Raw genomic sequence first — 25,420 nt, forward strand, 5'->3', positions numbered from 1 at the left:
TGAATGCTAGGCTTTGTGTATGGAGGAACAACAGAGGATGAAGTAAATATACTTAATCCTGGAAAGGAGCACAGCTCTTTTGCTGTCACACTGTTAAGATGAAGGTTTGAGTCAGTGGAGTTCATATTAAGCTGGTTTTAGGTTGTGTGGTTGCTGTAGCAACGTGTAAAGCGCTGCTGCTGCTGCTGCTAAGTCGCTTCAGTCGTGTCCGACTCTGTGCGACCCCATAGACGGCAGCCCACCAGGCTCCCCCGTCCCTGGGATTCTCCAGGCAAGAACACTGGAGTGGGTTGCCATTTCCTTCTCCAATGCATGAAAGTGAAAAGTGAAAGTGAAGTCGCTCAGTCGTGTCTGACTCTTAGTGACCCCATGGACTGCAGCCCACCAGGCTCCTCCATCCATGGGATTTTCCAGGCAAGAGTACTGGAGTGGGGAGCCATTGCCTTCTCCAGTGTAAAGTACTATAGACTTCCAGTTCCTCCAGTGAGTGTCTTCTGTGGCTTTGTGCTTATATGGTGTCTGGAGTGCTAAAGGGGCTTCTCGATATTCCTGTTCCATCCTCAGCTTTCAGTTGATCTTGTATACCTGTCCCTCCGCCAGTGGTAAGAGACTTGCTTTATTTTCATGCAGGATCCTGTTCCCAAGAAGATTCTCTCCTTCTTTCAGGAATAGATACTTTTTTGCCTGTCCTCTCTGCCTCAAGAAGCAGATTTCTGCCTAGACCCAGGGATAGCAGAGTTTCCTGCATTTCCTTCAATGGCTTAAATCTTTTGCTTCCTAGAATAGAAGGGTCTGGATGGATGGGTTTCATTTTATTCCTGTGTATCACAGAGGTCGGGACTTCCCTGGCTGCTCAGTGGTAAAGAGTCCACCTGCAATGCAGGAGATGCAGGTTTGATCCCTGGGTCAGAAAGAACTCCTGGAGCAGGAAATGGCAATCCACTGCAGTATTCTCGACTGGGCAATCCCATGGACAGAGGAGCCTTGCGGGCTACAGTCCAGGGAGTCCCGAAAGGGTTGAACACAACTTAGCAGACCAAACAACAACATCACAGAGGGAGACTTTCTCAATAGAGGACTGTGGAAAAGAACTCCAGAGTGAATGCAGACTCCTTTAGTCTGCTATCCCTAAGATTCTAAAATGTCATGCTAGGCCACCCCTGACTTTTAAGAACTCTTAACAATTTTAGTTGTTTTTTTTTAGCTGCTCCTATGTAGGCTACCCCTTCCTCTGGTGCTCTGTCCAAGAGGAAATAGCTCATATGTCCGATGCCTCCTTGGAGAAGATTGTCACATTTAATAGTTGAGCTCATCTTGCTGTCTTGTAGCTGCAGCTTTCTAATGTGGCTTGAGAAAGTATGCTTTTGTAAACTATCCAGCCTTTTCTCATTGGATACAGCAACATTCTCCTATAACATTATACATCTGCAGCTGAGGTAGACTTTGATTATGATGTAAAATCCCCCCAATTTTTTTACTCTCTTGGAAATATCCACCTTTAACATGTTAATGATTATAGCCATTCTTATTTTAAATGGAAACACTGAATGTACTTACATATTTCTATTTGAGAAAGGCTGAATCAGAAAAGTGATACTTCAACAATTATCATTAAATATTTATTGAGGACCTTTTATCTGTGAATCACCTACTGACAAATGTGGGGATAAAAAGATGGAAAAAAAAAAAACTGTCTTTCAAAACTTTTTAGTTGAATGAAGACATGTCAAGGCATAGATACTCATGCACATGTTATTTAACTCTATCTCTAGTCCTTCTTTCATTGATGAAAATCAGTGTTAAATAGAGTAATATATAATTAGGAACTATGTGTGAACTGTTTGGTAATTCAGTTTAGATGACAAAAGATGGTTCAGAAGCATTTGAGATATTCAGAATCTGTTTGTGAAACCTAATTTGTGATGTCAAAGCTAAGATTTGGCACATTTCCAAAGTTGTATTTGAAGAGGTAGATCCTGGTCTCTTGGCTTTCTGACGTGTGTGTGTAGTGTGGGGTGTGTGTATGTGTGTGTGTGTGTGTGTGTTGCTGTGCAATGATGGTGAGGAGGGAGGCATAGGAGGGAGAAAAGGATGAGGAAAGGAGTGTGGTATTGCTTGATAGCTCTTTCTCAAGGGTAGAGTCACCAGGAAATTCTAACTGAATTTCAATTTTGGAGGTGAAACATGAAGGGCACCGCATTATATTTCTGTAAAGTAAATTAGATAAGTCACAGTTTTATGAATGATGGAGAGAAAATGAATCCCCAAGGGCTGGGGATGTAAGTTCGGAATAGCTTCAGGGAGACTGAAATGTTTTCTTCTTTTGGTAATTTGCCACAAAATGGGAGGGGGTGCCATTCTTTTTTGCTGCTTCTTGCTTGTAATTTTCCTATTTAACTTTACATATCTATAGTCACACACTTCATATCCCATCACATTGCTTCAATGATGCTCAAGCCAGAGTTTGAACACCTCAAAGTAGGTGGATTGAAACATCCATCCCAAATTTAAGTAGGGAACCAACAACAGTTGCAGGGAAATGTCCAGCCATGCCATGGTCCAGACCAAAGAAAACAAAGATAAGCACTGTCAGAGAGCGCAAGTTTTCCTGTTACTTCTAGATTTCTTCTGGTTGGCCTAGTAATTCAAAGACAGGTTAACAGGAGAAAAGCCACACTTAATTACATGTGGGTGGGAGCTCCATAAGAATATGAGGCCCAAAGGACAGTCAGGCAATTGAGACTTACTGTTCTATTCTGAGCTAAGAAAAAGGAGTGGGGGCCTGGGACTTCAAAGGGAAGGAAAACCTTTCTCATGGAGATAGAAAAGCAGCTGTTTGGTAAACAAATGTTTGCTGGCTCTGCAGAGAAAAGGGGACAGTGAGAGAAATTTGAATAAGCACTTTGCTAGGTCCTTCCCTGTCCACCACACTTAGTTCATGTTATGCTATAGTTATCTATGATGACAGAATACATCCTCTGTCTAAATTCTTTTACACAATTGAGGGCAGGTGGAAGGTTCTTCCTGAGTCTTTTGGGCCTTGTTTGCTTTTAGCTTGAAACAATCTGAATGCCCAAGTGATACATTTGGGGTGGCAGATTTTACTCCCCTTGAGCACAAAGGATCAAAAAAGAAGCTGCTAGATAGGAGAAAATAAAAGTAGGCATTCATTAGTTTTCTCCCTTATTGAGTTTATAATAATGGTACTTATTTCCATTCATATTAGTTGCTGGGGAACTTTTAACATTCTCTGCACTGACAAAAACTTCTTTCTTAATCCTTTTCATCTCCTCATAATGATGCATATGAGGTTGTTGGAGGCTTGTACTAATGCAAAATGATGAGCTGTAACCTAAAATTAACCAAGAAAATAAAGAAAGTTAAGATTTCATGCATATATTTATATTTGTCATCTGGGGAAAACCATTAGACTGCTGAAATATGAAATTTCAAATACCCTCCTTTATTATGTTAGAATACAAAATCATTGGAGAATTTGCAGTTTTTAATAATAGAAACACTAATCAAAATGATGATATATTCATACTTTGAAAATTAACCGTCCTTGGCATTTTGCCCTTTAACTTTTGTTGTCTAGCAAAGTCAAAGAGAGACTTTCTTGAAAGACATGTATCTTGATTAGTGCCATTTCGTTGGGCATGTAATTTTGTAAATGCAGTGACTTTATTTAATGTCTTTATTTTATTGATGATACTCAATCAAAAAGGTTTTTGCAATCAGTGGATGCTATAAAACAAGCACTTTAAAAGAAAATCATACTTTTGGTTGTGGTCCGCCAACTTCTTTTTCTATTTTGGAAAACTTGTGTTCCTTCTCATTTGTTATTTTCATATACAGCTTACCTAGCTTGATATTCATTTTATTCTTTACCACAGTTCACAGACACAGCACTGCTTAAGTCTAAGCAAGAAATTCTACAAGGCTTACAACTTCTTCCCTGCTAATGTTTTTTTCTCATTAAGTTTGAGTCTAATGAAACTAAACAAAAAGTTCTGGTTGGATTCCTTGGTCACCCTCATCTGTGTTTGTGAATTCTTATAATTAGCATGAATTTAAAGTTCTTTTTATCACTGATAGTAACCCAGAGACAATTCCAACTTGGGTTTAAATGGCCCCATGCAGAAAAGAATAGCTGAACAAAACAAAATAGCCTCACATGTTTATGGCAGATAAATAACCAACTCAGAGCTGGAAGTGGCATGAGCTTTGGTTCATTTTTTCCCTTCATGGTTTCAGGTTGAGATTCTTTTTCCTGAGTTTGCAGATAGCATCACATCCTTATAAGAGGAAAGAGGGCATCTTCTCATTTGAATGTGGGGCAAAAAATTATGTCAAGTAAAACTGATTTTTCTGTACAGCAGCAAACTCTTTATTACTTGAGTGTTGTGTTAATTAGGACACTTGATTACAAGTCAAATATACCAAATTTGAACTAGCTGTATCAAGTGTGGAATTGCTTCTAAAGGATACATTTATTCTAAGGATTAAAAGGTTTCTTAAGGAAGGCAAGGACAAACTGCAGTTGTGCCTCAAGAAAATGCTGGAAGCAGGCAGTCAAATGTTTTCACGATTCTGTCGCATCTCCTCTCTGCACCATGTCTTATATTGCATACTGACTTCCATTTTCCTCACATGACAGAACATGATTGTCCACATCCCCTTTCATTTATATCTCATAGTCAAAGCAGTCAGGGAGAGCCCGACTCAACTCTGAGTTCAAAGTCTAAATTATTCTTCAGATATCTTTCAAGATAGTCACATCCGTTTATATATATAGACATAGACATTCGCCTATGTCTATGAATTCAGTTCACATTTAAAACTTTCAGTGTAGGCTCTGCTGTAGCAGTGCAGATATTCTCATCTGTTACTGGAAGGAATGTGATTTTACATAGTGTTTTTAAGAAATAATTTGAAAATATGTACCAAGAATTATAGACATGATTATTCACCTAGATCCATTAACCGACTTTGTGAGAATCTTTGCTAAGTCAAAGTACCACATTCGAGTAGAGGATTTGTTCATATAGACATTAACTATGGTGTAATTTAAATAGCAAGATTTGTGAAACCATTTTTCAGGGTTTTCAAAAAAGGCAAAATAGTGATTTTCAGAGGACCATATAATGCATCTAGCTATTTAAATTACGTTTTAACAACACTAGGAAACTCCAATTATAATTTTAAAGGAAGAAAGCTTTGTGGTGATCATTTCACAGGTATATACTTATCTCCAAATTCACAAAGTTGTATACATTAAATATGTATAGTATTTTTATGTCATTCATACCTTTATATCTCAATAAAATAATTTAAAGATACAAATGTAATCACAGCACATGAAACAGAAAGGGAAAAGAAATAATGGTCTAATAAACATTGAATTGGTATAGAATATCTCAGTCTTAAGTTAGAACTTAGTATTATTAACTAATGCAAAATAGTGTTTAATGAATGTTGAATGATACTTAGTTTTAATGTTCTATAATCTGGACCTTTCTTTAAAGGGCATACTAGTGAGTTTAATTATGTGAGTCTAGAGTGAAAATAAATTTTTCTAATGGAATAAAAAATTAAGCAGGATATATAATTATATATTCAATTCAATTAACAATTACTCAAGGAAAAAGGCAAAAAAAAAAACTTCAGTCATAAAGCTTTGAACACCTTTTTTTCTCCAGTTTCTAAAATTTGGATAATAAATTTAAATTTAGTTTATAAATTAATTGACCTTGATAATTGCATTAAACATCAAGGTTAATAATGCCTGACCTTCTTTCCCTCTCTTCTAGCCCCAGCCTCTTTATTCAACTTTATTCTAAAGTATCATTTTAAATCTAGCAACAAGGCCCTACCATACAGCCCAGGGAATTATATGCAATGTCCTATAATAAACCATGTCTGACTCTTTACAACCCCATGAACGGTAGCCTACCAGGCTCCACAGTCCATGGGATTTTCCAGGCAAAAGTACTGGAGTGGGTTGCCATTTCCTTCTCCAGGGGATCTTCCCAACCCAGGGATCGAATCTGGGTCTCCTACATTGCAGACAGATGCTTTACCATCTGAGCCACAGAAAATTCCATGGATGGAGGAGCCTGGTAGGCTACAGTCCATGGGGTCACAAAGAGTCAGACACGACTGAGCAATGTCAATGTCAATAATAAACCATAATGGAGAAGAATATGAAAAAGAATATATGCATATATACATATACATGTGGGCTTCCCTGGTAGCTCAGCTGGTAAAGAATCTGCCTGCATTGCAGGAGACCCCGGTTCAATTCCTGAGTCAGAAAGATCCCCTGAAGAAGGGATAGGCTACCCACTTCATTATTCTCAGGCTTCCCTGGTGATTCAGGCGGTAAAGAATCTGCCTGCAATGCAGGAGACCTGGGTTCGACCCCTGGGTTGGGAAGATCCCCTGGAGAAGCGCATGGCAACCCACTCCATTATTCTTGCCTGGAGAATCCCATGGACAGAGGAGCCTGGTGGGCTACAGTCCACAGGGTCTCAAAGAGTCGGACATGATGGAGCACCTAAGCCCAGCACAGCATGTACAGATACATGTAAAACTTAATCTCTTTGTTGTACACTAGAAACTAACACAACTTTGTAAATCAACTATATATTAATTAAAGTATCATATTCTATCCTGTTTTTTTTAACTTTGATTTCTCAGTTAAGTTACTCAGACAGTGAAAGCCCTTCATTCAGACCACTTTTCATATTTGAAGACCTTCTTTGATCTTCCAATTTTATCTCCTGATCTATGACTACTTGTACAAGCTTAGTGTTCAAGTTAACATACACCTTTTCTCTTTTCAAATTACTTAGCAATCAATAGTTCTTCTGTTAGCCATTATCAGTTCTTGCTACTGATCTCTGCTGAGAGTTTGTTATTTTCAGATGGTTTTGTACTGTGCTTTGAAGGTACTGGTTTCCAAGCTGTGAACTACTGTATCTCTGCAGTGAGGAGTGATTTGTTTCTTATATGCCATGGTGCCTATTTATATGCTGTGAGGATGATCATTTAATTGATTCCCTCATTGACATGGGTTGCTTTACCTAAAGAAAAGTGTGCATTAAAGATATACAGCAAATTAAGGCATAAATATCTGAAACAGTCAGTTAACAGACAAATCTTGCTGAGTCTCAATTACTGTACTGCCTTATGTCAATACTTATCATCTCAAGATATCACAAAAGAAGCTGAGCTCTTCTCAGAAAGGACTTTGCAAGAAAGTGAATTGTAAGAAAACTGCATCTATGTATACTTGAATATAAGAAGCTAAAAAAAAAAGTCTCTAAACCTAAATGATTAAAGAGTAATATCTAAGGAAATATGGAGAAAGCCTACAATTTCTTAGGCTGGTTAAGGGGTGCAACTGAACCCTTATCACTGTACTTCTTTTCAACCCAGTTACTGTGTGTAGATCCATAAAAAGAATGCTCTATTAAAGAGAGAAAAAGAATAGGACATTTCTTAAATAAGAAGTGAAAAAAATCACAGTATGAGGAACAGTAATATAAGTTGACCTATTACTGCTAATGCATATATTCTTGGGGAAAAAAAAGGAAAACATGGGTCATTAATAGGCGTAAGAGTCAGAATACTGTCTTTATGTTTCATCCAACACTTTCCAACCACAGAGACTTCTGGAACTCTTCTGAAGACTGCAGACACTTATTTGTATACACTTATAAAATTTTTGCTTTCATTTTTTTAAGAATTTACTCCATAGTCCTATGAAAACCTTTGGTTCTCAGGATAGGAATAGCAAAGTTGATTATTTATTTTGGTTCAGACACTTTCTATGCCCTTTAAAGGTAATGGCTCATTTAATCCTCACAAAAACACTATGAAAAAGCTATTATTTTTATAGCTATTTTACAGGTGAGGAAACTAAAGAGAGAAGTTTATACATATAAATCACAGAAATCCAGCTAGTGGAAGCAAGGCTGGAGTTTGAATCCAGGCTGCATGGCTCCAGAACACATATGCTGAATAAAGATGCTCTGTTATGTTCTAGAAAACACAGTAGCTTTAAAAATCAGGTAATAGCATTTTAGATCGAAAGAAATACAGAGATTATCTTTCCCAAACTCCTATTTTTTAAAAAAGAATTGACAGTTGAGTTCCAGGTAGCTAAACAATTAACTGAACTCAACAGAGCTAGTTAGTGTTAGAGTCAGAGGTTCAAGTGAGAATATTCACCTAAAGCTTATTACAATGCAGCATTAGCATCATTGTTATCATATTTATGGGCAGGGAAACTGAGGCACACTCCTAGGAAGTACCGGAGCTATAGTCAAACTGAGATAGTCTGGTTCACAGTTAAAACCACTATATTGTTGTAACATAGGAATGCCATTCCTTTATAGTCTGCTTGGTAAATACTCAGTATAATAAAATTAATCATAAAAATTGGGAAATTATGATGTAATCAGTCTTATAAACTTTGGATACTGTGGTTGGTTCTACTTTATAATCATTTAAATGTTCTCTAATCTTAAAGTAATGCTTATAGTTTGTTGCAATTCATGCAAATCTAAATATAAGAATGGAAAAATCACCTATCCACAAACTGTTCAAAGTTCACACACTCATAGGAGAAAACCTTTTGCCAGTTGGACTTATGTCTTTTGTAATGACTAGGATTTAGTATTTGTAATGATAAAATGAAGAAAATAATTAAAGAAGATTCATTTTTGACTCAGAAAATTCCTTGAAAACCTCAAACTCTTCTATTGTTTTGTGAAATGTTATCTTTGCAAGAATCCAACCTGTTACCACAGTTTCTAAACTTATAATTTTAAGTTATATTTTCCTCTACAAGTTCAACACAATTGTACCTAAGTGCAAAGGAGGGCATTAGTTTGGAAGTTCAGTTCAGTTCAGTTCAGTTGCTCAGTCATGTCCGACTCTTTGCAACCCCATGAACCACAGCACGCCAGGCCTCCCTGTCCATCACCAACTCCCGGAGTCCACCTTAACCCATGTCCATTGAGTCAGCCATGCCATCCAACCATCTCATCCTCTGTTGTCCCCTTCTCCTCCTGCCCTCAATCTTTCCCAGCATCAGGGTCTTTTCAAATGACTCAGCTCTTCCCATCAGGTGGCCAAAGTATTGGAGTTTCAGCTTCAACATCAGTCCTTCCAATGAACACCCAGGACTGATCTCCTTTAGGATGGACTGGTTGGATCTCCTTGCAGTCCAAGGGACTGTCAAGACTCTTCTCCAACACCACAGTTCAAAAACATCAATTCTTCTGTGCTAAGCTTTCTTTATAGTCCAACTCTCACATCCATACATGACCACTGGAAAAACAATAGCCTTGACTAGACGGACCTTTGTTGGCAAAGTAATGTCTCTGCTTTTTAATATGCTGTCTAGGTTGGTCATAACTTTCCTTCCAAGGAGTAAGCATCTTTTAATTTCATGGCTGCAGTCACCATCTGCAGTGATTTTGGAGCCCAGAAAAATAAAGTCTCTTACTGTTTCCCCATCTATTTGCCATGAAGTGATGGGACCGGATGCCATGATCTTAGTTTTCTGAATGTTGAGCTTTAAGCCAACTTTTTCACTCTCCTCTTTCACTTTCATCAAGAGGCTCTTTAGTTCTTCTTCACTTTCTGCCATAGGGTGGTGTCATCTGCATAGTTTGGAAACATTTTAACAATTATTTAATTTACATACTAACCTAAATCCACATCTACTTAAATAATTTAACTCAAGACATAGATCAAACGTAGCCATTGCCATTGTGCAGTGTGGAAAGTGTTCTCAGTGTGGTCCTGTCACAAATCTTAGAAAAGAAAGAAACACATATTTTTTTAAAATCCAGTAGCATAATGAACTTGAAAAAAAAAGAAATCTTTCATTAGAAATCTTAGAAGAAGCTGTCAGTAACCACTTGTCATCAGTGTTAGCAACCTCAGGCTGAATAAAAATTGATTGTGGGACTGCATTTTCTGTGCTCTGCTCCTTGGATTATCCATTAGCATTGGCACCTGATTAACTCTCCAAACTGTCTTTTCTTTTGATTATATCCCAGAACTTCTTTTGTATTCTCAGTATTAATTTTCTGAAATCTGTCCTAAAAGACAGACTCTAATGCTCTTTCACGGACTGCAGAATTTTCCCTGTTTATGCTAGAAAAATCATTGGCCTTTACTCTATTTATACTTTTTGGCTTGATCTTTCACAAACATTGGCTTAAGACTTCCATATTTGGTGAAGAGGGAATGAATGATTACTCTTTATTTCTGTTTTTTGTGCTTTCAGAATTTGGCACAAGGTATAAATGAATAGTCTCCTACTGACTGTTATTGTTACAGTAACCCACTGGATTTCCTTAGGACATACTCTCCCCATAAATCATCTTCTAGATGGATTTCAATCTATGCTAATACTTGGCCATGTATAAGAAAAACATGCTTGCATTAATGTTTAAATTGTGGCTGATATGATAAGGAGAAAGACCAAGAGAGAAAAGATAATATATTCTAAGTAGAAGACTTTTGGGGGCTTTCCTGTGGCTCAGCAGTAAAGAATATGCCTGCAATTCAGGAGACAAGGGTTCGATCCCTTCACTGGGAAGATCCCCAGGAATGGAAATGGCAACCCACTCCTGTGTTCTAGCCTGGGAAATCCCATGGACAGTGGAACCTGGCGGGCTGCAGTCCATGGGGTCACAAAAGAGTTGGCCAGGACTAGTGACTAAACCCACCAACCAACAAAAGACTTTTAGAAAAAAGTTGATACTTAATTTGAAGCCCCTATATCAATTTATATTAAATTTAGATTTAAACACTGAAATCAAATGTCTTAAATGAGGATACTCTATATATGGTCTGCTATTATGTATTTTATTCTATAGAACATGTTTACCTGCATATCTAGTATATTTCTCTGTAAGGCAGAAAAAATCTAAATCTCTGTAACTTACAAGAATAGTCATTTATTTCTTAGTCCCATGTCTCCTTCAATCTTTGTATTGAATTCAGGTCAGTTCCACATATGTATCTCTCCTTTTGGGAACACAGTCTGCATGAGGAATGATCTTCCACCAGCTAAGCAAATAATTGCCAAGAGGAGTGAAAATGCACCATGATTCTTTAGTCCCTAGCACAGAACTGATACACTGTCAGCTATACTTGTGTTTCATTGGTCAAGTCAAATCACATGACAAAACACATGTGGGTGAGGTAGGAAGTGTAATCCTCCTTAGGTTGACTTACGGCAAACAAGGAAAGGTAAAAATGAATCATGAATAAATTCTCTGATTGCCTACCTGCTCACAAACTTTCAAGGAAAATAAGTATATAGTTAGGAATAATCATTATAGTCACTTATGTTATACTACATCTTTGCTTAAGATTGCGCTTAATGCTCTATGGCAGCCTTTTTGGCACCAGGACAGGTTTCATGAAAGACAACTTGTCCACAGACCAAGAAGGGGTGGGAATGGTTTCAGGATGGTTCAAGCACATTACATCAGTTGTACACTTTATTTCTAATCTAATGGCACTGCTGACCTGTCAGGAGGTACCAGTCCAAGGCTCAGAGGTTGGGAATCCCCACTAGGATACTTCATCAAAATGAAGAGTTTGTAACTATGGTTATTTACTTTTTACAGACAAAAAACTGAGGCTTTGTGCTGCTTTGTTGTTGTTTAGTCTCTAACTCGTGTCCAAGTCTTTTACAAACCCATGGACTGTGTTCCACCTGGCTCCTTTGTCCATGGGATTCTCCAGGCCAGAATACTAGAGTGGGTTGCCATTTCCTTCTCCAGGGAATCTTCCCAACCCAGGGATCGAACCCATGTTTCCTGCTGGGTAGGCACATTCTTTACTACTGAACCACCTGCTTAAAGGATGCCTGAGGCAAACCTAATACAGGATCAAATCGAGTAACCGGCCCAATACCCATATGGATTAGTTTGCATTACTCAAAAATCTGACTCAAACAAGTGCTCCTGCAGGCGGTTTATTTGCACAATAATCCCTGGTAGCACAAGAGAGAGATAGGCATAGTGAGTCAGGAAATGGAGAACAGATAATCTAAGAACTACTGTGGGCCATTGAATAGGAGCCTGAGGGAACATGGCCAACAATTGTTCTACTGGAATTTTATCCGTAGATTTCTGTCCCTCATTTGCTGAGGATTACACTTGGAGGAATTAGATCTCTGTCACTTCCGGGCTGCCCCGCAGATGGGTTTACCAAGTGCTCCTAGGATTAGGAAAAGCCCTAATGCAAAGATGCAGAGAGATGTGAATGCTTGAGCTGGGAAGTCTTCAGCATCCACAGAATCTGTTGACATTCACAGATAAATTCAGGGCTGGGCCAAGGAAATAAAGCATGAGACATGAGCTATATCTACTCTACCATTTTCTTAACCTTTACAGTGCAAGTTTAGCAAATGTACCTTGTGATTTAAATATCCCTTTGTAATACACCCAGAAAAGGACCCCAGGTCTGTTTATAAAGCATCTCATTGACACAGACATTTGGAAATGACCACTGTGCGCATTTGGCTGATTGCTTTTCTGTTTCAAAAAGAGCTGTTTTACAATCCATTAAGATAGGTAAAAATAAACCACAGAATAATGTATTTTTAAAATTTTCTAGTAGATACATTGAGCACTTTAAAACTGACTAGGCTGCAGTATGAAAGCAGGCTTCTAGCTAGTGGTTCTGCAACAGTATCCAAGTATTTCATTCCACCTCTAAATTACATAAGAAACCTTGATCTATTTTTATTTATTCTGCCATATTTGTCCATAATTATTATTTTTAATAAAATAAATGATCTTTTTCATGACATACTACTGTGTATTTCAAGTTTGCATACTAATTAATAGTAACTTCTTTTTACCTATTAAAAAGTCTACACATGTTCGTGAGCAAACAAGATAAGATATTTGAAATCACTTCATAAATAATAACACACCACAAAGATATTTATTATTCCCATTATGGCTAAAAACATTTCATTCTTTGGGTCATGAGAGGGTGTAATTTATACTAATATAATTTTATATTCTTTCTTATCTTTCAAATCAAGGAGACTCTAATTACTGCACATTTATAAATACTTTTCTAGGTAGGAGTCATATTAATAGTAAGATTTTCATACTGTTAATATGACTCCTACCTAGAAATTGTGTTTATTTTGCAAGGTAATGAAATTTATACAGACAGCCCACAAGAAGTCGTGGTATAACCAACAATAAAGTTGTAAAGGTTTTCTCTCTTGATTTTTCTTTAAATTTTCACTATTAATATGCACCATAGATCTGTCACATTTCATCTTCACAATTCTGTACCAGGGTTTTTATTCTCATGATACAGATGATGTGTTTAGGCACAGACAGGATAAGTAACTTGCCTAAGGTCATACAGCTAGTGAGAAGTGGAACTGGAGTTTTAAGCCAGGCTATTTAATGCTGGAACAAACATGTTTAAGTATTGACCCTTACTGTAGCTGAGACATATTCTTGGTGTCAGAATGGAATTTGCACCACCTACCACATAGCACTCTCCTAACTCATGCTAACTTTTTGTATACTCTTGTAGTTCCAATTTTCTCTTTGTTACGATAGCAATAGCTTCATTGTTATTAGGCACATCTCATGGTAAATTCTACAACCATATAAAAATAGTTCTGCAATTTTTGCATTGAGTTTTCAATATGTATGGTATTATTGGTTATTTTATGAATATGCAGTGGTGTGGTTATGTAAGGTTCTGACCATAACTCCAGTTTGCTAATATACCTTAAATTCTATGATTAAGTGCCAGCATATGGGAAGGAACTTTTATGTAATATGAGCTGACACAGTTGTTCAAATTATTATCTGAACCCATCAACTCCCTACCATAAAAAGTAGTTGACCTACATGAGAAAGAAGTAACATTTTCAGGGGAGGCAAAGGGTCAGACAGGTCATCTGTAGCGTCTTACATTGTGTTAGAAGCCATAACAGTCAAGAGGAAGTAAAGAGCAATTTCATTATATTTCAGAATGTAATTCACCTAGAAAAATCAAGGCAAATTTTTCACAATAAATATTCTCTATTTTTCATTCCATATAGTGATGAAAATCAGTGCTTCAGTCCAAATACCAAATTATGAGAGAAGATATTGAAACATGATTTTATACCTAGTGGGTGCTCAATGGATATTTTTGGAAATGAAGACAGAAAGTGTATAATTAACAGAGCAGTTTGAGCAGTATGGCAAAGTGGCAAGAAAAATAAAACATTGGCCTGGGACTCATTAGATGTAGAATTTAATTATGGAACAGTTAATCATTTGATTTGTTCAACCCGTTCTTATTAAGAACCTATTTCTGCTTGAAGGTACCATGTTGAACGCCAGGCGTTAAAAAGACATAATGATTCTCCATTCTAAGTGTGGTCACATGTAGAGGGTGATGGGTGGTGTGTAAGATGCTATATAGAAGAGTGCAAACTATTTACAGGGCTTCCTTGGTGGCTCAGAGGGTTAAAGCATCTGCCTGCAATGTGGGAGACCTGGATTTGATCCCTGGGTTGGAAAGATCCCCTGGAGAAGGAAATGGCAACCCACTCCAGTATTCTTACCTGGAAAATCCCATGGATGGAGAAGCCTGGTGGGCTACACAGTCCATGGGCTCACAAAGAGTCGGACACGACTGAGCGACTCCACTTCAAACTATTTACTATACTAATAAAATAGTTTGAAAAATACTAGAGTACATATATATCAGAAAGATTGATTGATGACTTCTTCCAAGGAGATAAGGCTGATTATGAAAGTTCTTTACATTTGAATTTGATCTTAAGAGTGAGAGTTCTTAGATCACATTCCAAGGACTGAATGCACAAGGGACTATAATGAGAAAGTGTGTGGCTTATTCACGGAGACATTTGGCATGTGTGGCTAGGGTAGACCTGGTAGGTATGTGTGCAGAGGGGTAAAGGGTGTGTGTGTGTGTGTGTGTGTGTGTGCGTGTGTGAGTGCCAACAGGCACAATAAATATTAAATTTAGAAAGGCATTTGGAGTCAGATTGTGAAAGCCCTTGTATCTGGCTTCTAACCTCAGGACAAGCATTTTTCAAACTTGCATATTAACTCACGAGTTACTTATTTCATTACTAGATGGATTATGGTGCCATTAATTGGCAGGAGGAGTTGGATATGTGAATTTATTTGGGAAGATGAATGATATTGTTAAAGTTCCTGCAGGACATCTAGATAGAGGTATAAACTGGAGTCAGCTATGTCAGTGTGAAGAGCAGGACATTAATCAAAATGAAAAATACAGCTTTAGGTATCATCAGTATCAATATATAGTGGTGGTTGGGGAGGGAGAGAGGAAGTCACTTTGCTTAGGAAGAATAAGCATAGTAGAACAAGACAAGAAGAGACAAAAGATAGATAGGACCCTGGGAGAATGCCAACATTGTCAGGGTGAATGGCGAACAGGTCACTGGAACAGATTAGCAGACAGCCCTTGTATTGGAAGGAGAACCAAGAATCAATGATATTTCAGAAGATCAGAAAGCTTGTACACTCTTTCTAGTAATATCATTCACTAGAGAGATGGATAGGGAAGCCTGGTGTGCTGTGGTCAATGGGGTGGCAAAAAGCTGGACACGACTGAACAACTGAACTGATAGGGATTCCAGTTAGTACCTTCCAGTTGGCTTGTAACTCCTACATTTTATTTTCAACTCAGATTTCTCTCTTGCACTTTAGGTTCCAGTATGTAACTACCTACCACCTATATCCTTCTTGTCCCAAAACACTCCAAACTCATTATCCCAGTTATTCCCATACTCTCATTATATATACAGACTCAGGGCTCTTCCTAAGCACTCTAGACTCCAATTTTGAGTAATTTAACATCATTGGCTCTACCTCTCCCAAATTCCCTACCTCCACCTCTAATTAATAATTAGATCTTATCAGTCATACCTATGAGGTCCCTGTTGGCCTAGTGGTTAGGATTCCGGGGCTTTCACTGTCATGGTCTGGCTTGATCCTTGGTTGGGGAACTGATATCCCACAAGCTGCATGGTGTGGCCAAAAAGAAAAAAAAAGAAGTGATCTTATCACTGCTGCTGCTGCTGCTGCTAAGTCACTTCAGTCATGTCTGACTCTCTGCAACCCCATACATGGCAGCCCACCAGGCTCCCCCATCCATGGGATTCTCCAGGCAAGAACACTGGAGTGGGTTGCCATTTCCTTCTCCAATTGTTGTTCAGTTGGTCAGTCATGTCTGACTCTTTGTGACCCCATGGATTGCAGCACGCCAGGCTCCTCTGTCCTTCACTAGCTCCTGGAGTTTGCTTACATTCATGTCCATTGAGTCAGTGATGATTCCAGTAACCTCTCCTAACATATTGCCCATACTGTGAAATCATTTCTAAAAGCAAACCTATATTACCATTCCCCTACTTCAATTCTGGTTCGTTTTTAACTGCCTTCTAGCTAAAGTTTAAGGCTCTTTATAATTAGACTGATTGTTTATCTTTTTCTTAGACTCATCTCTGCCACTTTCGTCCTCCTCCTCTTTCTCTAGTTCCAGAAAAGGACCACACACTCTCTCTCACATACAAATAGCTGCACCTGCTCTTTTTATTGTCTTGAGTTCTTTTCCGCCTTGTATGCTTCTATAATCCTTTTTTTTTTTTTTTTTTGCTTCTGTACACTTGATTGGGCTTCCCTGGAAGCTCAATAGGTAGAGAATCCACCTGCAATGCAGGAGATGCAGGTTCAGTCCCTGGATCAGGAAGATCCCTTGGAGAAGGGAATGGCAACCCATGCTGCTTTTCTTGCCTGGGAAATCCCATGGACAGAGGAGGAGGAGCCTGGTGGGCTACCCCCATGGGGTTGCAAGAGTCAGAAATGGCTTAGTGACTAAACCACCATACTCTTGATTAACATTCAGAACTCAGCCAAGATGTCACTTCATCAAGGAGGCACTGGGTTTGTCAAGTTAGTTCCCTTCCTAGAGGCTTATGACAAAGCTCTATATTTTCTGTATTTGGGAACTTATTGGTGTATCTACTATCATCTCTTCATTTTAGTGTATGTTTCTCTCACTACACTGTAAGACCAAAAGGGTAGGAACTTAATTCTTTTACACAGTTGAATTTCTACCACCTAGCAGGTGTCAGTATGTATGTGTCATTTCAATGGATAGTCTTAAAGAGGAAAGGCTGTAATAGTTTCCTCTTGATGCTATAAAAATGACCACAAATGTAGTTGCTTAAGACTACACAAATTTATAATCAAACAGTTCTTCAGAACTTCAGGTCAGAAGTTTGAAATTGGCCTCGTTGGGCTAACATGAAGGGTCAGCAGAGCTGTGTGCCTTCTGGAAGCTCCTGGGGAGAATCTATTTCCTTGACTTTTCCGTTTTCTAGAGGCTGTTCATGTTCTTTAGCTCATGACCCTCTTCCTCTATCTTCAAAACCATCAACATCGGGCCAAGTCTCTCTGCCATCTCTCTGATTTGCTCTCTTGGGCCTCTCTCTCCCCCTTTTAAGGACACTTGTCATTATGCTGGGCCCACCCAGATAACCCAAGATAATCTCGCTGTCCAGTATGAGCTGTTTAGCACATCTAATTCCATCTGCAACCATAATTCTCTTTTAAAATAATTTATATTTAGCCTATTTTAAAACAATTAAATTTTAACAAAACTTATTCACAGATTCTGGGGACTAAGACGTGGACATCTTTGGAGGACCATAATTCCTTCTACAAGTTAACAGAATCAGTATCTGTACAGAAGAAAAATGAGAAGAGTTCTGAAAAGTAAATTTGGTCTCCAGTAACTTGAAAATACCTTTATTGAGCCCTACTATGTCACACTTTCAATGCTTATTGCTTGGGAAGACAGTTATAACCCAGATAATCACTGTCTTGGAAATTAGAAAGGATATAGGCAATGTTAATAAGAAAATCTTTTATAGGATGATGAACAGTGGAAACTGTATTACACTGAGTGTCCAGCTAGTGGGGAATAAGGAAACATTTTTGACACTGTTTTTTCTTTTCTTTGTACAGTAATTTAATTATTTTAGACCACCTCATTATAAAATGACCGTGAATGTCACCTTCAGCCCAATGTTCTATAATCCTGTGATCAAAAGTTTTTACTCAGATTTAATGGAAGCATTTTTCATGCCAATTTCCATTCTACTCTCCTCCACTTTGCATTGCCATTTTGTAGCATTAATAACATGGTAAACCCATTTTCTAAATATGTCCTGAGTTTGGAGCCTTCCTTCATAATGTTCCACAGTATCACATAATCCTATCTAATGTTTACCATTAGTCTTCTGCATTTCTCATTTCCTTTTTTCTCATTTTTGGTGGAAGCAGAGAATGGACTGACTCTAATAGCTCTTCCATATTGCTTAATAGTCCTCTCTTTAAGGTGAAATAAACTCATGTCCCTTCATTTTTCTTCCCTATGTGCATTTCTAAATTGTTTTCAACTTTAATGTTTCCTTCTTCTCCTAAACTTCTATTTTCTGGGTAACTTAAAAGATGAGACTCTTCAGTTAACCTTAACTAGCACCCAAGGAAGTATCGGTAACGTTTAAAATAACTATTTTCCTAGCAAAGATTGTGATTAACTGCCCTGTGAAATAAGGATAATTTCTGACATTCTTTATAACTGGGTGGGTTTTTTCCCCCATTTTTTTAAATGATTTCACTCATGTTGTCTCATGTAATAGCATAAGGGATCATGTCGTGGAGACTACCCATAATCTTACTCCCAGCTCTCCTTGTAATTTCATCCCATTCTGCTCCCTTCTTCCATTTTTAGAGTGCAAGAGAATTGCATATAATGGAGAGCATGCACTTTTGGTTTCCTATTTCCCTGCCTTTGCCCTTGGTATCTTCTCAATAAGATTCATCCCTGCCTTTGCACCTTTTCTTCTTTCCTTATTTTTGCTCATCTTTCTAGGTTAAACCTAGCCATCACCTTCCAGAAAATGTCTTCCCTAATATCCATGTGGCTACATAATATCCCTTTCTTTGTGCTCCTGAAGTACCCTTTGAATGTACGTACCCTTAATTATGCAAAAAGTTTAATATTTACCCATCATATGTCATTTTCTACTATGCTGTGAACTTTGGTAAAAAAGGAGTCTTGTTTATCTTCTTGATAATTGGTACAGTGACCAGCATATACTAAGCATTCTGTATATAATATTTTCTATATATTATTGCATAAATAAATGAATTCATGACATCTTAACAGCAGTTCCATGAGTGAAAAAGCAATGAATGTCTTCAATTCACAGGTAAAGGCCACCAAACTAATAAGTTCTACAATGGAAATTGAGACCTAGTGCCTTAATTTTACGTTCTCTGTTTGCCCAGTATCATTTTTGTGCAGTAACTCACTCTTGTGAATCACTAAGGTCACAATTTAATTATCCCACTTTTATAGGGGATTGAGGGTCTCAGGGATATCAAAGTTAATAACAGGGTGAAAGGTCTTTGTGCTAATCGTAAAAAATATGAAAGAACAGATCTATTGAATAAAAAGATTTTATTAGAAAGGGTTAATTGATTCTGAGGTGAAATATAGTTTTTGTGTATGGCATAAAGCTCATTTTATATGGGTTTTCCCCACAGAGAGAATAAAATAAAATGTTGGTCACTTTTTATAATGTAGGAACTAGCAGTTCTTCATTCTTTGATATCTCCACAGAACAGTTGTCATGTGAATTTTTCTAAGAGGGATTTTTCTTCCTTGCTTCTCACATTGTTATACTCAGGCATATTTGTATTAGTAGAAGAAAATCACTCGTAAACAAACCCTAGAGGCAATGAAATAAAATATATGTTTCTTGAAATGATTTAACAGGAGTATATAGTCACTTCCTGATAAAAGAGTTTTTACTTGATTCTTTTCTTGTCTTTCTTGATGATTTCATGTTAATATCTCCTACTATAGATTGTGTATCTACAACAACATACTCGTATCAAAATAGTCTCTATAAGCTCTGTAACAATTTATCTATATAGGTTTATATGTGTCGACTTTAATTATGAATGTATAGGTAATCATGCTTAAAATGGCCAAATTTTAAGTAATATGAGAAATTATAGTAGAAATAGATTTAACTATGCTGTGCTGTGCTTAATCACTCAGTCATGTCCAACTCTTTGCGACCCCATGGACTATAGCCCACCAGGCTCCTCTGTCCATGGGATTCTCCAGGTAAGAATACTGGAGTGGGTCGCCATGCCCTCCGTTGGGGGATCTTCCCAAGCCAGGGATCAAACCCAGGTCTCCCACATTGTGGGTGGATTCTTTACCACTGAGCCACCAGGGAAGGCCAAGAATACTGGAGTGGGTTGCCTATCCCTTCTCCAGGGGATCTTCCTGACATAGGTGTTGAACCGGGCTCTCCTGCATTGCAGGCAGATTTTTTACCAGCTGAGCTATCAAGGAAGCCCAGATTTAACTATATACAAGTATAAAATTTTAGCATAATAAGAATGAAACAAAAATTGAAAAAAAAGACCACTTGGGAACATATATTCATTCATTGACTAAGCGTAAGTAGCTTAATTTACAATAGTGATTTTTAACTTGGATTTCATGGTATTAGGAATCTTTGGCAGGGAGATCATGAACCTGTATGTAGATATGTATGTATAGGCATTTTTTTCTATAGAAAAGGATTATTATTTTTTATCAGATGATCAAATGGAATCCATGACTTGAAATGTTTAAAAGCTACTAATATATGACCTCATTCTAATTAATTTTAATTTATCAAGTGCTTGATAGATACATGAGCAGAGAATATAAACAAGTATTTTGGAAAAAGAAACATATAGAATAAATAAATGTATAAATTGTGTTCTACTTCATTAGTAATCAAGCAGATTCAAATTATAGCAAGCATCAACTATCTCTTTATATCTAATAAAACCACATTTGTCCAAAAATACAAGCAAAAAATCTGCTATCAACAGCATAAACTCATTCTGATACCACTAAAAATTGGTATGACCATTGGGAAAGCAATATGACATTATTTAGTAAAAACCATAAAATTTTTGATAATGTTGACTCAGTAATTTCTTCTAAGACTGTTATACAGCAGAAGTTGGAAAATAATTCATGAAAATGTTCATTATGATGGAATCTCTAATAACAAACAAAAGGAAAAAGTACCCCATATGATGTTTATGGCAAAATAAGTAAAAAAAAAAAATTAAAAAATGCAGAATAGTATTGTGGCTAAGTAAAATCCATGTTTTGGGAGGATGTAATGTGCAGACACATAACGTTTGGTGATCCTTGCATGTTAAAATATTTTCGTCATACTAATATATGACAAAAATTGAAACAACAAATATTAATTAGCAAATATAAGACCATTATTATATAAAATATTAACAAATCATACGGTATCATTAAATGGTTCAGTTTTCACTTCTAGGTAAACACATGTAGACATGCAGGTTGTTCACTCTAAAATTCCAGGATGTCATTCACATAGGTTACAACATACATGGAACATGCTGGGTTGTTCAAAACAAGGCTCTAAATTCATGACTATTTTTTATTTGTGTTAATATGTTCACCTTTTATGACTCTGATCACCTTGTAGCACTCCATATTATCTATACAGTCGTAATGGAACATGGTCACTGTGAAAAGCCATGGACTTTGATTCAAATAATCTATAGCAGCTCATCTCTGTCACTTATCAATTTTATTCTTTCTGAGCTTGTAGTTTTAAAGTATAAAGTGGTAAATTTCATATGGGCTGATTGAAATAGTGTATGTAAAACAACCTTGTAAACAATAAGATAGTAATGTTATATCTTATAATAATGATAAAATTAGTATTATTAATATTTGTCATTTTAAAGAAAATATGTTACTAACCAAAAGAAAACATTAGCAGGTAATTCATGGAAGGCATATTTTTCTTGCATTAAAAGCGAAAGAGGTACAAGAGTACATTTAGTGAAGATGTTTATATGATGAAGCTCACATTTAGTGCTTTTTACACAGCAAATGCATATTTTGCACATAATGTCAAGGTTTCCCTTCTGCCTTCAAGGCCTATCTAAAAATTGTTCTTTGTACATATAATCAAAAACAATAAAAATATTGCTTCACTACCACTTTTCATTTAAAAGCATCTGGAACAAATCTCTTCAAAACACCCTCATATTCAGCTTTTGGTGAAGATGTTTGGGTATGTTTTAAAAACCTCTGGATGAATGCTTTCAAATGACTCATTCATTCTCCCATGTCTGACAGATAGGATATATATGAACATGTAGGAAAAATAAGTAGAATTGCAAATAAGGTTATTAACTTTTGTGAATATATGTGTATGCCTGTACAGACCTATACATACCTGTCTTTCTTTATAGCAAGTCAGTGAAAAGGGTTAAATCTTGACCATCTGAAATTCTGTTTATTATTATTATTATTATAAAGAGTAGTATTAGATTTATGGCAGTAATATTCAAAAGAGGCTAGATTAGGTTTAAAAGCTATTAGTATCTATTTTTATTTATTCACACTTGTCAGCAAAGGAAAGATTTCTATGTTATAGCTATCATGTATCCTCTACTGTGTGAATAATGTTGATATTTGACCATACACAGTAGCTTGTGAGAGTAACACAAATAAGGAGGGAGTATTTTGTGATGCTAAATAACATTTTCTCATCTAGGAAAATGATTTTAGGTTTATTATTTTTCCACTATTCTCTTTTATATTGCTTAAGAATATCTACTTATGGATTAATAATACTCTTTAAAGATAAACAGACATTCTTAATGCATAGATATGTGTGTCATAGGAAAGTGATTGTTTACTGTGTATCATCTGTTTTCAGAAGCAGTGGAGATTGACTACTGAAAAATAATATGAGAGCAAATGAGGTTATTTCCTGAGGGCATTTCAATAAGGGTTCTTTTGACCCATGTAAATAAAATATGAAATGTCTCAATTTTAAGTCTCTCTCACATACACTGATTTATTCAACATTGACTAATATGATTGCATATACAGTAATTTCAAGATAAGCTTCAGCATCAAAAAAGCATTTTAATAAATCACAATTGATGATTTTCCTGTCCATTGGACTCAATACTAACTTCCGGCTTTGGAAAAAGAGATAATTTTTAGAAGCTTGAATTCTGCGAAGCTCTTTCTTAATAATTTTCCACCCTAATCTCTTGGTGTAAGAAGTCCTTGGGGATTTTTCCTTTGAGTATATTTGTATACATGATCCATGAAGAGTATCATTTGCATTTTGATTTGAAATTTCCTGACTTTTAGATGAAGAGAAGTGCTAGAAATGTTGTAGTTTTACGATCCCCCTTCCTCTAATGCATTCACATATTGATCAAATATTTTCTGAGCTCTTAATTTGTGCAGACAATATGCTAGGTTCTGGGGTACAGAGATAAGCAAGCCATGCTCCTGATCATCAGGAAACCTCTCCTATAATGGGAAAAAGCTATGTTAGGGGCCTGTGTTAGCGTATGCAGGTATTACAAAGGAGGGAAAAATAATTTCCTGATGGACTGGGAATGGGGCAAGAGGAAAAAGCTCAGGAATAGTTTCTGGGAAGAAATAACAGACAATTATTTCTTTTGATTCTACTGGAGCATCTACTCATGATAGTTGTCTTGTTGGTGTCTAGTCACTAAGTCGTGTCCACCTCTTTTGTGACCCCAGGGATTGTCACCGCCTGGCTCCTCTGTCCATGGCAGGCAAGGATGCTGGAGTTGGTGGCCATTTCCTTCTGCAAGGGATCTTCCAGACTCAGGGGTCGAACCCACATCTCCTGCATTGGCAATTAGATTCTTAACCACTGAGTCGCCAGGGAAGCACCACTATTAATAAATTGTCTTTTTTAAAATGCTTTTATGTAGTATTTGAATGAATATGGACTTGACTGTATCAATTATTTTTCAGATTTCATTTTAGTTTGAATGCTCAGTAACAACATCACTCATGTTCGATTTCATTATCAGTGAATTTGCTACTAAATATAAAATAACACTAATGTATATTAACAGAAAGTTATTTTGGTTGTAAAATATGAGTGATATCCAAAGTTGCTTCTTAATGATATCTCTTTTTCTTTTTTCTTTTTACATTGTAGATGAAAGAGAAGATGTTCAAAAGAAAACATTCACAAAATGGATAAATGCACAATTTTCTAAGGTAAGGATATTTTGTTGCTCCTCTATTGAAACATGATGCTGATTTTTCAAAATGAACTGTGTATGTGTGTGATTTAAATGTCCATATCATTTTCCTCATAGTCTGTTTTAACTGTGCAAATCTGGGAATATTATAATGACTTTTAATTAAGGAAGAAGCAACAGAATATGTGGTAAAGAGAAATTATTTAATTTAATAAAACATATCTTTGATTCTTCTTCATAATATTAGTTTCTTTAATAACATAAGTCACCAGAGGATTTTTTTCAGCAATCTTCATCAAGTAGCTGGCATATATCATACACTAGAAGAAGACAGGAGAAATCTTTATTGTTCTGAAAACAATCATTTTATTGGTCCTTCTTGATCTTTACAAAGTACAGGAAAAATGAATAGGCTATTTGGCCCCAATGATAAGTTTCTTCTCTTTATATGTAGACATCAATCCATATTCCTAATATTTATTTATTTTGCAAATGCAACTAACTCGTGACCAATAGCACAATTCTAGATAATTTTTACATGAACACAGAGTAAAATATTCTTACCTTGAAAGCTACCATTAAGAGTGAAATATAAGGGGTTTGCTGTGGGTTTCAAGGTTAGAAAGACTTGATTTATATTTAATAATTGTGGATTGGGCAAATCAGTCAAATGTTTTGTAAGTCAGTTTCCTCATCCTTCTATTGTGTGTGTGTGTGTGTGTGTGCACGCCTGTATAATCAGTCAAATACAGATAACGGAAGTATAAAACTAACAAAATATGGATCCTATATGTAAGGCTTTAAGAGAAGTGAAATAGTAATAATGGTTATTTTGCATGTTATTGTGATGATTAAAAGAGGCACATTGTGTGAGAATTTCTAGCACAATGCCTGACACCCTTAATATATAGAAATTACTCTTTTCTTGAGCCTGTCTCACTTTGTGAAAATCTTGGCAGTAGATCCAAAAAATCTACTGGGAGATGCAGTCTAAAAAGTGTTCCCTTTACTACTTCAAAAGGTTTTAGAGTATCATCCATTCTTTGTGGTATTTGACAGCAGAATTGCACCAGGTGCTCTTTAGTATATTGGCAAGAAGTAAAGTTACTGAATTTTAACTAATCAAATTCCATTTATATTTACTTGCTGAGGTATTTAATAAGTAGCTATTACAGAAC

At 36.6% G+C, this 25,420-nt stretch overlaps 1 protein-coding gene across 9 annotated transcripts in view; it reads left to right on the forward strand.

Annotated features, from left to right (window-relative positions):
• The window catches only part of DMD (dystrophin), a 2,565,910-nt gene that overhangs the window by 570,167 nt on the left and 1,970,323 nt on the right, over nucleotides 1-25,420 (forward strand). For all 9 annotated transcript variants that reach the window (XM_043895268.1, XM_043895262.1, XM_043895270.1 and 6 more), the window contains exon 2: nucleotides 24,197-24,258. In XM_043895268.1, coding sequence (XP_043751203.1) covers nucleotides 24,197-24,258 — 62 coding nt within the window. The remainder of the gene's footprint in view (nucleotides 1-24,196; nucleotides 24,259-25,420) is intronic.

This window comes from Cervus elaphus, chromosome X, assembly GCF_910594005.1.
Source record: "Cervus elaphus chromosome X, mCerEla1.1, whole genome shotgun sequence".
Taxonomy (NCBI): Eukaryota; Metazoa; Chordata; class Mammalia; order Artiodactyla; family Cervidae; genus Cervus; species Cervus elaphus.